Source organism: Saimiri boliviensis, chromosome 11, assembly GCF_048565385.1.
Source record: "Saimiri boliviensis isolate mSaiBol1 chromosome 11, mSaiBol1.pri, whole genome shotgun sequence".
NCBI classification, from domain to species: Eukaryota; Metazoa; Chordata; class Mammalia; order Primates; family Cebidae; genus Saimiri; species Saimiri boliviensis.
In genome coordinates, this window is record NC_133459.1 from 32,624,542 (window position 1) to 32,638,789 (window position 14,248).

The window sequence follows — 14,248 nt, forward strand, 5'->3', positions numbered from 1 at the left end:
GTTGAAGATACTGGTGATCCATCAAAATGGAGATGTCCGTCAGGTAGCTGACTCTACAGTTTGGCTCAATGGGCAGGCTGGGCTGGGGAACCAGATTTGGGAGGAAATAGGTGGTATCTGAAACTTTGAGAGCAGGTAAGACTAGCCTGGTGGATGCATGGAGTGAGCAGAGCAGCACAGAGAGAACAGAGCCCCTAGAACATCAAAGGAGACACAGAAGGAATGGCCAGAGAGGTCCAAGAAGAATCAGAAAGAGTGGCATGAAGGCAAGGAGAAAGCAGAGACCCCAGAGGAGAAAATGACTGACAGTGTAAAGTAATGCAGAACTGTCCAGAAGGTGAGATTTGAAAAACATGTTCCGGCGTTGGTAATTGGAACTGGTAGTCTTTGGAACTGGGTAGGGGTGGGAATAGTTCTTTGATGATTATCTTAATGTGAATGGTTTTGGAGGGATGTTGAGGGGTTGAAGAGTAGGAGTGAAATAGGTGAGGAATGAATGGGGAGAGAAGACTTGAAGGTAGCCAGTGTAGACCACTCTTCAAGAAGCTTGGGTAAGAAATTCCCAGAGATGCTAGAGACCTATCTCCTCCTTGAAGCTACCTCATTTTGTTCAAATAAACTTTGCCCTTTCCCTCCCCAAATGACCCAAATTACTGAGTTCAACAGGGTGCTTTTGCCATTTCATTGGACTGTCATTGCTAGTTTTCTGTGTGAATCCTACTTCCCTGGTGGGTCTATGGAGGTCATCCATCAGCCATTGGATAAAGAGAAACTAGAATGAAAAGAAGTACAGGCTGGGCCAGGTGCAGTAGCTCACACCTGTAATCCCAGCACTTTGGGAGGCCAAGGTGGGTGGATCACCTGTGGTCAGATGTTCGAGACCAGCCTGACCAACATGGTGAAACCTCATCTCTACTAAAAATACAAAAATTAGCCAAGGGTGGTGGCATGCGCCTGTAGTCCCAGCTGCTCAGGAGACTGAGACAGGAGAATTCTTCAACTCGGAAGGCAGAGGTTGCAGTGAGCCAAGATCATGCCATTGTACTCCAGCCTGGGTGACAGAGTGAGACTCCATCTCAAAAAAAAAAAAAAAGAAGAAAAAAGAAAGAAAGAAAGAAAGAGAAAAAGAAAGAAAAGAGAAAGAAAGAAAGAAGAAAGAAAAAAGAAAGAAAGAAAGAGAAAGAAAGAAAGAAAGAAAGAAAGAAAGAAAGAAAGAAAGAAAGAAAGAAAGAAAGAAAGAAAGAAAGAAAGAGTCAGTCTTAGGAACCAGGGAAGTGGCTGCAATAGCAGGAGAGAGGCAAAACCAACGTGAAACACTGTGAAGGTTAATCTGAGAGTGAGTAGAAAAAACATTCATGGCCAAACATAAAAACAGAGACCAAGAGGGGGCCTTGAACATTTGGAACGAACCAACATCATTCCAGAAGACAGGTCTTGCCAGAACAAGGGGCTCTGGAGGGCCCAGAACAACTCCTTCCATCTGTCTTAGTGGCACCGTCAGGCATCTGGCAGCTCCTCAAGAGAGGTTGAGGACAGCATCTTGTTGTCTGGTGCCCTTTGCAGTCCTGGCACAGGCCTCCTCGCAGACGAGGCACTTAGTACAAACCTGTTGCATGCAGTCAGACTCATGGGGGGCAGGCCAGCTGCCCGACCTCAGCTTCCCATGCACAGAACTTTGCCAATCACAAGCTTTAGCAGAGCCACTGCGCCCACTGCGACAACACCAGCTCACTTCCTGCTCCTCCCAGCTGTGGCTTTTGTTCTCTTTCTGAGAACAAGTTCTCGCTAGTGGACACAAGGAAGTCACATTGATACTCCATGGAGAATGCCAGAGCCCTGGTATTCACCCCTCTGGACACATTTGTGCCAACAGCATGCTAAGGCACTAATCCTTTCTTACTGCTTCGCTGCAGAGCTTGTAATGCTATTTCCAACTCCAAGAGATACGGGAGATGAGATTTTAAAGGGCTGGTTATTTATGGCCTGGCTCCTGATGGATACAGCAAATGCACTTTCATGGGCTCCATCAAAAAAAGGACAGTTTCTTAGTGTGACTTAAAGTGTGCTGATGTGTTGGGGAAGGAGAGAGAAGCCAGGGCGTCACAAGGCCACAGGAAGGCAGAAGGTCTGAGGCTTGGCTACAGTGAGCCTTATTGGCTTACCAGCTCAGCCAAGATTGCTTGAGCATCCTTAGTCAGGTACCATCTGAGCTGTTTTTTGAGTGTGCTTGAGATCTTGACTCTGCCTTGCTCCTGACATTTGAAGAGGAAACCTTAGAGGACAGGGACCAGGCCTATGCTAACTTCCTACGTACGAAGTTCAGGAGCAAATAGAACATTGATATGATAAGCCTTTATACATGCAGTTCCCTCTGCCTGGAAGGCTGCTCCCTGAGTTCTTCCCATGCGGCTCCCTCTCAAAAGTCAGGTCTCAGTTTAAATCCTACCCTTATCAGAGAAGTAAGATTTAGAATAGGGACCCCAGTGCTGTTATTCCCCATCCTGTTCATTTACTTTATGACGAGTGTCATACTTTTTACATTTATGTTTGCATATTTTACTAACTCCAGTCTCCCCCATATAAACCATAAGTTCCACAAAAGCCTTACAGTATTTGTCTTCTCCACCATTGCATTCCCAGTGCCAAGCTCAATGTCAAGCAGGAGAAGGGCCTGAGTAGTTTGCTTGAATGAATGAATGATACTGGAGAGATGCTGGCAATGAAGATGGAAATGGTAAGATGACAGTGACGATAATGAAGGATATTTTCCCTATGAAAGATGATGCTGGTGCTCATTGTGAAGATGACTGCTCGCAGTATTGCCAGGGTATTGAACACCAAGCTTTCAGATGTGGCTGTTGATTTTATCTGACCACCCTCATCAATCTTATCCTAACGACTGTGAATTAGTAACCAAGGGCAGCTGTGTCCCTGCATGACCAGCCTTATCTTCTTGTTGCAGCCTTGACTTCCCTATCAGTGCCCATTTTGTACTGGAGAAACCAATGGGCATTGCCATTCCCCACTCCACCCCAGCCCACTTCTTCTCCTGTTTTCCTCTTTCTGTACGTGGCCCCATCACAGTCATTCAGCCAGAAACTTGGTCATCATCAGCCTTCCTCCTCTCTACCCCTTCACAGCTGCCTTAGTTAAAGGCTGGACCGTCTCTTGCCTGTGGAGTCACAAGAAAGTTTTATACCTGATTTCTGGGCCTTTCTGTTTGACCCACTTAAAATTCAGAATGATTATTTTACTTCCCTGCTTAAACTCTCTTAATAGCTTTCCATAGCTTACGGAATCCTCTCTGGCTTATGAACAAAGGGCAGGGTTCTTCCTGGTCCATGCTCTACTTGTGTTTATTTTGGGCCTCATATCCTGCTCTTTCTTGCTCCCTGCACCTGACTTGTAACACCCCAAACACACCAGGGCTCTTTTTGGTTCAACGCTAATGGCAAAATCGTACCCTTCAGTTCGGCTCAAAAATCGCTGTCCTCTTACAGGAAGGCTGATGACTTGTTTGAAGGATGGTCTTAGCTTTTGTCTTGCCAGGGCTTCCACTCCCAGCATGGGTTTTGGGTAGGGCAGACAGTCATGTGATCTGGATCTGGCCAATGAGGACACCCCTTGGCTACACTGGTGTTGAGGCATGGGCAAATGACTCAGACTGGTCCCCCAAGGTTTATCTGAGGGCTTTTGTAGAAGCTGTTAGGAAAGATATGCTCCCTTTCTTCTGGGATTGCCAAGACAGGTAGGTTATAGGGAGCTGAGGGTGGTCACCTTTGCCACCTCTTGGGAAACGCTGCCTAAGAATGAAACACCACAGAGCAAAGACTTGGGATGGGGAGAAACATTATTTGCATCTCTTGATCCACTACTGCCTGAAGTCAAGTTCTGGACTTTTCAGTTACAGAGGCTAGTACGTTCCCTTTGTAGCTTGAGTTAGCTGGAAGTGGGTTTCTATTTCTTAAACCCAAAGAATCCCAGCTGTAACATTTCTCTTTTTATTTCCTAGGGGAACTTCTTTATACCTCTTAGAAAAGCACCTAACACATGATATTGCAAATCATTTAATTATATCTGCCTCTTTGCCCTGACTGTGAGCTCCCAGGTCCAACACAGTGATTGGCTATTACATAAACATTGTGGAGGGAATAAATAACTCCTTAGGAACCCAGACCATGGCTTTGTCCCTCTAGCACCTAGGAGAGCCTTATTCACAGAAGAGTCTCAATAAATGATTACAGGAAATAAACAGGGGAAAGTGACAAAGAACATGAATCAGCTAAACCAATGGTTTGATAAAGTGTATGTGAGTAAATAAGTAAGTGGATAGTTATTATTAACAAATCCCCATTGGCATGAAATTCTCATTCTAACTATGTCTGGATCTAATGGCTCTTAAATGAAATATCTAGTTAAAAGTCGCTGAGATCAAATGGTTCTAGTTGGCTCAAATTCCATGTGAAAAAATGCCTAATAATTAAAGCAAGATTGTTCAAGAGGAGAAAGAGTGTTGCTGGCAAAATTTTCAAAGTGGACGTCTGCAGAGTAGACAGGAGTTTTTGTATCCCCACCTACAAAAAGAAAAGCAAACGAATGAAGGGAATAAAGTGAAGCAAATCCATCAAAGCACGAAGGGCGTGAAAAGGAGGGATGAAATTAAAGAGATTTAATGATGAAACTCAAAAGGGATGGTTGCTGGATAGAGTAGGTTGAGCCTGCTTTCTAGGGAAATTTGCTTTCCCAAAATAGCCAAAGCCTACCCAGTGGCCACAGGGCCAAGATCTGGGAAGTCCAGACAGATAGAGCAGGCATGCTATTCTTCTGCAAGTGGGGGCTCAAAAGAAGACACCAGACTCCCGGGGTGGGTACATGGTGGAGAACATCTTCCTTAGAGAATTCCTGGGACTATTTCTTCTCAGCCCGTGTCCCAGGGATCAAGGAACTCCCACACTTTGGCCAGGAGGACTAGGCAGAAGCCCTAGAAGAATGCCCTTCCTAGTCCCTCATCTCCTCTATTAAAATGGTAGGCATCCTTCTCGACATGTCTCAAGTGCAGCCTCTGCCTTGAAGCCTTGGTCTCCTGCCCCAGGACAGTATCCTTTGAGCTCTAGAGGATGCTGTCCTCTCTTTTCCTACTTTGAATGTTTGGTGGAGGCAAGTTTATTAGCACACAGGTCTGTGGAGACTGGGCCTGGGAGTGTGGGGACATAGAGAATGGGCAGGCAGAGCCCATTCAGGGTGATCGGAATGAAATAGATAAAAAAGGAAATCAGTGTATGGTGATGGAGGCAAGGAAGAGATGCTGGGAACCACTGGCAGAAACTAACCCACAGTCACAGCCAAGGAAATGAGAGGGGCAGAGTTTGTTCCAGGATCTACACAGAAATCTCACGTGTGGGAAGGAGCTTTGGACCTCCCCCACCATACACACCCCACAAACACACTCCTGAAGCTGGCACTTCCACTGGCCCCCAGGGCAAGGGTGGCTTCAATTAGGAGTGCAGGTCAGACTCTGTTTGCCTGCCTTCCCTATTGTAGGAAGAAACTGCTCCCTCCCCCTATTCTGTGGGAACCCAGTGCAGGGGTTGTGCCTGACTCACTGTGGAGTGTCCCTGCTCTCCTAGTGCTGCACAGAGCTCTCAGTAGTAGCTGAATTAGTAGAATCATCTTCTGATTTTCTTTCTTTTTCACTTTTAGGCAGAGTCTAACACTGTCTCCTAGGCTGCAGTGCAATGGCACAATCTCAGCTCACTGCAGTCTCCACCTCTAGGGCTCTGGTGATCCTCCCATCTCAGCCTCCTGAGTAGCAGTGACCTCAGGCGTGTGCCACCACATCTGGCTGATTTTTGTATTTTTTGTAGAGATGGGGTTTCTCCATGTTGCCCAGGCTGGTTTTGAACTCCTAGGCTCAAGCAATCCACCCATCTCAGCCTCCCAAAGTCCTGGGATTAGCAGTGTGAGCCACTGCATCCAGCCCTCTTACGCTTTTCTAACAAAGCAGCTAACTGGCCAGTCTGGGGCTAGATCCAGGCACAGAAGTGATGCTATCCACAATGTGCTTGCCAAGTGCAGCTCTGGGAAGATGGTTCCAACAAAAATCACTGTCCCCTCTTCTGACCTCTGCCAGGACATCCTCCAGTCTCACCCAGAGACTCTCCTCACACTGATCTTATCTGGGTTTCCAGGCAATTCCCCTGGAGGCTGGATCAGCCAGGGAAGCCAGGCTGTGCCTTTCTGCTGGTGAGGTGCCACTGGGCTGGAAAGCTCATATGCTGTCTTCAGTGGGACCACCAAAAATGGGGCCAATGAGGCTCTGCATTGCTGGACTTGCCTCATTTTACTCATTTCCTCTCAAAGCCTCATCCCAGGAGTATTGTACCTATTGTGAACCAGGCAGCAATCGCCATGTTTAGCCCTCTCAAACTTTGTAGGCTGGTATACTGAGACCCATTTTTCATATGTGGAAACAGGCTCAGAAAAGCTGGTAAATATCCTAAGACAGCACAACTACTGAGAAGTGGCTGGTTTTTAGCTCAAGTCTGTCTGATTCCCAAGCCTGCCCCCTTCCCAGTTTGATGCCATGGAGCAGGCTCGATACCTAATTCCAGAGAAACTGCACAAACTTCCTCTCCCATATCATAGGAGGGATGTCTGGCTTTCCCTCCTTTCTCATAGCCTGAGAGGGTTCTTGTTCTGGAGAGACTCAGATGGAGAGTACTGGGCATGAGACAGAGTAAGGAAGAGAATGATTCTGGATCTAGTGGCTTCTTAGGGGTCTTCACTTTGCTGATTTTCTCCACCAATGTAGAGGGCAGTTCTGTGATGGGTTGGGGACAATTTCTACTTGGTATAACATGATCCTGATATCCTCCAGGGACCTACATCCCCATACTGTTAAAGAGTCTTCTGTATCCCCAGTCGAGTCCTTTGAAAAAGTCCTGGGGCTTCATGAGGAAGCTTAGCAAAGGTGAGAGTGTTTTCTTAGAACATAATGGAAAGGAATGGAGCTCCATGATGGTCAGAGCCAAATGACTGGGTCAGAGCAGAGCAGAGAAAGAAGGCCCACCACCCTCACCCTCCAGCAGGGTCAGTGAGAGAAAATCTGGCCTCTATATTGAACTGGAAATGGAACTGTGTATAAGGGGGGCAGGGGTGTATACATGTGTACATGGGTGGTCAGCAAGGGGTGTGAGGGATGACTTGATGATGTGAATTTGGTAGTGACTTGGAGGGGTATGTGTCAGAGGTGATTTGGCTCTGTGTGTATGTGTGTGTGTGTGTGTGTGGGTGGGTGTGTATGTGTGTGTGTGTTGGGGTGAGGGTTGCATACATCTATGTGTGGTCAGGGTGCAATACCAAATCTTCTCTGTGAGTTGTAACCCTTGGTCAGTCCAAGCCCAGCTTTTGCTCATGGTCACACACATACACACACACACACACACACACACACACACACACACACACACACACACAAAGCAATTCACTTTTAGGGGAAGTAAGTCTAAAATACTAGAGAATCTCTCAACATGTCAGAGCTACAGAGTTCAGTGCTCACCATAGTAACAGTTTTTTCCTATTCAAAACATGTATTGTTGGATTGCCAAAGGCTGGTCCAGGACCAGCAACACAGGGAGAATTGGTCCACGGATTGCTGCATATATACTATTGGACACTCAGGTGATGGGCATACACTGTTATTTATGGGTGCTCCCCCATCCTATCTTTCATGATGTCAGCACAACACTTCCAATTGATTATTTCCTGCCACAGTTTTGGCTTTGAATTGTCCTTTGTTTTGTGAATAATATTCTGAGGAGTTGGCAGGTTTTCTTCTAATATCCTTACTTGGCAAAATAAAAAATGACCACTCCTAGGTTTCACCAATTGTTTGGAAATTTTACTAGTCCAGAAGCCCTAATTTAAACTCTCCTGTTGTTATCCCATTGACAGTGAGGAGAAGAGTGGGGAAATAGAGTCAGGCATATTGCATGCACTCTTCCTTCTAAATCAGTTGGAACTTGCTATCTGGTAAGGGAGGTAGTGGGTTTTTTTTTTCTCTCTCAAAGGAATTCCTGTCTTCTTGATAGGTGAAGGGGTTGCCCAGGTGCCCGAATCTATCTTTGCTAACAGGATCTGTTGTTTTTCTAAGCCTTGGCACAGAATGCAAGAGAATAGCCTGAAATCTTAATGTATGCTTACAAAAGCAGTATACTCATAAACCAGCAGCATCAAATTTTTACAGGAATCCGGGGATCCATAAAGGAGAGGGGCAAGGGAGAGAGCTGATTCTTCCCACACATACATCCTGAGCCTCCAAGTTTGTTTATCCATAACTGCTATGCAAGTATAAATTAGAACAACAAATGCATCCTGCCTGGCAGTGGTGACACCAAACCTGTAAATAGCTATAATTTAATCTTATAGCAAAGAGTTCGGAATGACTCCCCTAACAATTTCCTCTGCTTAGTTCCTTAGCCACTGAGTGACTTAATAGGAAAAGGAATACTCTTTCATATTTGTTTCACTCCAAAAGTTTGGACATCGTGTAGACTCACACCTGGAGAGCAGGAGCTATAGGAGACCATTTGGCCTGCAGATAAACGAAGGAGTCGAAAAGGCCTTGGGACTGGAAGAGAGGGAACTGGCAAGGATATTCATCTTGGCACCTGTTTTTAGAAGTGAAAACTTGGGAATCACCTAACAAGAGGTCTGATAAGTAAACTATGCTACAGTCTTACAAGGGAATGCTACATAGCCTGGAAAACCCATCACAGATACGGCATGTCATAATAGCATGCTGTCAGGGCTTAGGAGACAGGCTTTGGAATCAGATTAACCTGGGGCTGAATCCCAGCTCTGCTCCTTACTAGCTGTGTGGCCTTGAGCAAGTAATATAACCTCTCTGGGCCTCATTTTCCTCTTCTGTAAAAGGATGAAATCTATGCTATCTACTTCACAGAATTTTTATGAAGATGAAATGAAGTTATAGCTCTAAAGAGCTTATAACCTATCTGGCACATATTAATAGCAAAGAGTCAACAAATGATATGATTATCAAACCTTGTATATTTTGGAGGCATCGGTAATGGTATAGGAAAACATTTCATGACACAATGATTAGCTTAAAATATGTAACTAGAGATATTTTTAGATCCTAATTTGGTAATATTAAAAAATATATAAATAGCTAGCTAGCTTAATCTAGGCTAAGAAAAAAGGTCAAAGGGGAGTACATTGAAATTTTAATAGTTTTAATTTTTCCATATCTTTGTAGATTTTCAACGTTTTCTACCAGGAGCATATGTATTACATTTACAGTCAGTAACATAGGAATTTTACAAAAAGAGGCAGAGGTCCGAGGGTCTTCACACTGGGCGTGTCGTCGGGATTCCAGTTGAGTGAAAACTCACCTGAACCTTCAACCCAACTCCCAGATTAAAATAACCAGCTGTTGCTCCTGGACTAGTTTATAGAACATCAACCTCCACAGAGCAGGCTGTCCTCACTCGCATGTGCTTCTCTCGGCCCTCTGACCAGGGTAGGAAATGACCTGGCCAGCTTCCTGCAACAAGCTCATGTTAACACCGGAGTCTTCTGATTCCCACGTCGGCACACCTTCCACTGCACCAGGAAGCTTGAGTTTTCCAATTACACTAGCTCCCAAATCTGAGCCTTTATTTGGGGAAAATCCATTCCCACTTTATCCCTCTTAAATATTTAATGGTCACACTTGGCTCCTACCATGGGTCTGTCTGGTTTTCTTACCGAAGAGACAATGAACCCCTCAAAAAACCATGTCTTACTCAACTGGTGTCTCTACCACCATAAAAGCTGGCACAGGGGAGGTGTGCAATAGAACTGCCCTGTTCCCCTCCTCTCCTCCTCTCCCTCCCGTCTTCCTCCTCCCTACCCCCACTGACTGCCATGTCTGTCTTTCCTAGGATCTGTCCTTCTTTGACTCTTGTAGTCACCCACTTCCTGCTCCATTCAGAATCCTCAGTGACACCTCCTCCACCCCTAACTCTAAGCACTGATCCCCGCCTTCCCCTGATACCATGCAGCAAACTAAGGCTCCAACGATGCCCATCTTTGCCTAAAGTACACCTGGATATATCCTTATATTGGCTCCTGATGTGCTAACAAAGGTCCTCCTGATAACACAGCCACAATGAGAATACTACTTGTGATGCTTGTCACCCAAACAGGAGGCCAGATACTTCCTTAAGCCAAACTCAGTTTGAGCACATCCTGTGAGCCCAAGTCTGGGGGACAATAAGCCATGATGGCTGTAAATCCTCAGTAACTCATATCCTTCCTAACCCAACAGCAACTGAGACTCTCTATGGAGCACACCGCAGAAAAGCCTGCACTTTTTAGCAAAGCCAGAACAAAAGGGAGAATGTTCGTCCTTCCCTTCAGACACTGAGACATAATGCTCTTCTGATGTCTCAGGACCCTTGGAGTGGGAAGAATTAAGACTAAAAATGTTCTGGTCTCAGCAATTGCCACTTACGGTTCTTGTCCCTTTTTGTATGCTATGCATATATCTTCCAGAAATGGAACGATATTTCAAATCATTTTACTAGACCTGTCCACATCATGAGACCAGGACATTTTTAGTCTTAATGCAAGTTATTCAACCAAGACGCATCATAAAATTCTTCAGCAAGAACATGTTTCAAATCAGATATCAAAGTCACTATAAAAATTTAGCCTGGCTCTAAAAACATGCAGTGGTTTTTCATTAGGACTAGATGAAAAGACTCCAAAAGTAGGTGTAAGGAAGTGGTTAAGAGGCCTCGGGCTGCAGGTCCAGGCACTAAGGAGACTGTAAGTATCCCAGTAATCCACAGTTGCAGAGAATAGGGTAGGAAAGGAAGGGGGTGTTGTGCTTACCAGAGGGAGGAGCCTTCTGTCCCAGTGACTTCCAGAAAGTCGTAACCATCCTCCAGCTGGAAGTCAATAAAGACCAGGGCGATGGTGTCTCCCAACTCAGCCAGGATGGTCCACGTGCAGTCGGCATTGTTATGGTACTCCGAGGGGAAGTGGGGGCTGGAGATGATGCCACTCTGGCCCCGCAGGGTCCCACCACAGGCATCATCGGCTGTGGGCACAGAGACAAGAGGCTCACATGAGTGGTCTGGTTTTCAAGCCCTAGCACTCACCATGGGCTTTACCTACAACACATCTTTCTGTCTTCCAAGAATACAGTTCACAGTGTGAGGACCAGATAAAGCAGCAAATAACTTTGTTTGGATAAGTCCATCTGAGAAGGCTTAGCAGAGGAAGTTGCATTAGAGCTGGGTTTTGAAGAATGAATAGGAGTTCACTAGATAGAGAAGAAACGGAAGGACATTTCAGGGAAGAAGGAACCCAGTGGTCATAAGCACAGAAGTATAAATGTGCAAGGCATGTCTAAATAGCTCTAGATGTCTCGTCACGGCGTAAAATGAGGAATAATATAGTAATGGCATATGGGAGAAGTCGCATGGCAGAGAACACTGAGCCAAAAAGATTTGGAGATGGGAGTGCATTGGAAAGGAAATGGATTTTAGGGTCAGGAAGGTCTAGATTTGAATTTAGGCTCTACAATTTCCCAGCCACCTGCATACCTTTGGAGAATGTATTTTTTTAAGCCTCAGTTTGCTTCTCTGTTGTTGTGATAACTGTATTAGATAATTAATGTGATGGTACCTAGCATTAGCCAGTGACTGACATGTGGTAGATGCTAATGCTAGGTTCTCCTTTTTCCTTGCACTTCATCTTAAGGATCAAAGGTAGTGAAGAAATATGATTACACTTGCATTTTAGAAAGAACACAGGCTATGGTATAAAGGAGCTCTGAGTCAGGGAAGCACATGGGATGCTCTTGGAATCACCAAAGTCACCGAAGTCCAGGTGAGGCTGGATGAGATTGAGCTAAGGTCATGGGGAGGGTGGGAGAGGACTTATTCGAGAGATATTTAGGAAGCAGGACCTCCAGGCCTCAGCAACTAGGAGGTATAAAATCCAGGTTGCTGGTGTAAGCCTTTGGATGGATGAGAGGTACTATTTCTTGGGGCAGAAAACCCAGGAAGGGAGCACCTTATGGTATGTAAAGCAACGAGGAGTTCGGTTTTGGGCACACAGAAGTGGGTATGTCTGTGCAGCATCTAATGGTGAGATCGGATTAACAGATATATAGAAGTCATCTGGGCTAGAGATAAAAGTGATCTTGTTTAGCAGCTCTGAACTATTCTTATTAATGTTCTTTTACGGGGTCAAGAGAATCATGAGCCAACTCATAGCATTTCTCAGTGCTAACTCCTAAGTTTGTCTGAGGGCAGAAATATAGAGTAGGTGCTTACGAAGGTTTCCTTCCCACATCCATTAACTGAGCACCTACTGGGGGCCAAATACTGGGCTAGAGCCAGCACTACAATGTGAAAAGCTCGATTTCCTCTCTGCCCTCAAGTGATTCTCAAAGAGGAGGTGAGCAGGCAAGCCAGCAATGGCAACACAGAATTGTTATAATGGAGATGCTCAAGGCATAGTGATAGCATAGGTAGGAAGGGCTTTATGGAGGAGACAGCATTTCTATTAATATATTCATTCATTCATTCAACAAATGCTAACTGAACACCTACTATGTGTCAGTTACTGTTCTAGGTGCTGGGGATTCACCTGTGAATAAAACAAACAAAAATTCCTATCATCCCAAAGCTTACATTCTGATCAGAAGGATAAAGACAATTCCAAGATAAATAATTAACTCTATGGTAATTGAGGTGTTAAGTGCAGAGGAAAATGGGGTATCTGGTGTTGGGAGTGGGGGTGTGGACATTTCAGAAAGGATGGTCAGAGAAGACCCCACTGAGAAGTCAACACTTGAGCCAATACTTGAAGGAGTGAGAGACAAAGTCACGTGGGGAAAAGCATTCCAGAGAGATGGAACAGCAAATGCAAAGGCCACAGGGTGCAGAGGCCTGGCACCATTGAAGAGCATCAAGAGATCCAAGGGGTTGTAATGCAGGAAGAAGAAGGAAAGTGGCAGGGGATAAGGTCAGCAGAGGCAGGGCCACCGAGGGCCTGAGAGGCCACTGTAAGGATGTGGACTTTTACTCTGAATAAGTTGAGAAGCCAGTGGAGGGTTCTGGGCTGAGGATGATATGATCTCATTTGTGTATTAACAGGATGCCTTGGGCTTCCAGGTAAACAGCAGACCAAAGAGGGCAAAGGAAGAAGCTGGGGGCCTCTTGAAGCTACCATGATAATTCAATGAGAGGCGATGGTGGCTTAGACCAGGTGGTAACCATGAGACATAGAGTCTGGCTGCATTGCGAACACTAAGCTGGCAGCATACATCAGCTGAGGGCTGCCTGCTTGGCAGGTCTCAGGGGAGAGGGTGTCTTAGGCAGAAAAACAGCAAGGGCAGTTCAAGGTTGGGGAGTGTGACATGTTTAGGGACTTACTAGGCAGGGCTGTCTGAACTTAAAGGGACATGCAGAGATGACAGCTGGGCTAGGCAAGAAGGCAAGGGCTGGACCATGAAGGGCCTTGAATGCCAAGTAGAGGAGCCGAGGTTCTATTCCCCTCCCCTCTTCTGGCTTTGCTACCCCCAACCCAGCTGCCCAGGCCCCAGGAAGCAGGAAGGGAGGGAAGGGAGGCAAGACTGGCCTTGCTTGGCTTTAAATCCAGTTTAGTGGTGCTGTTGATTGGTTTTATCAAGTTGCACAGTATTTCCACCTTGGGTATCTCTCTGGCAGGAGGTTATGAAGTCTGACATCTGAGGCAGAGTTTGTCTCCTTCTGATGTAAATAAATTCACCGTGAACATTACCAGGGAGATAAGCCACAGGAGCCAGCCAGCGAACGGGAGGTTTGTCAATGTTGTTCCCAGCAAGCAGTGGGCCCACTGGTCCCTGACAGTTCTGTCACTGGCCCTCACTATACCAGGTGGAACTGTCTTCAGCCCTGGACACAATGGCTGAGTCTTGACTGCACTGGGGCAAGGGATCACGGTGAAGGAAGGGACATTTAGCTCAAATCTTCAAAAAGGAGTAGGAGTGTGCCGGAAGGGAAAGAAATAAAAGAGTTCCAGGTGGAGCAAACAGGCCCTCAGAGGCAAGAAGGCCTGGATGGGCAAGCCGCTTGGGGAAAGGCTTTGATGGTGCTGCCGAGGTGTTTGGACTTTCCTCTGCAGGTGCAGGGGAGCCACGGTAGGTGTGGAAAAGAGGGTTTTCAGCAGGAAGTACAAGCCCAGACCT

General features: G+C 46.0%; 1 protein-coding gene across 7 annotated transcripts in view; it reads right to left on the minus strand.

Moving 5' to 3' along the window:
- CSMD2 (CUB and Sushi multiple domains 2) overlaps nt 1-14,248 on the minus strand; it is a 620,269-nt gene that overhangs the window by 377,647 nt on the left and 228,374 nt on the right. For all 7 annotated transcript variants that reach the window (XR_012512371.1, XR_012512370.1, XR_012512369.1 and 4 more), the window contains exon 5: nt 10,900-11,107. Coding sequence is in view for 3 of the 7 variants with exons in the window: in XM_074380476.1 (XP_074236577.1) it covers nt 10,900-11,107 (208 nt within the window). In the remaining 4 variants the exon portion in view is untranslated. The remainder of the gene's footprint in view (nt 1-10,899; nt 11,108-14,248) is intronic.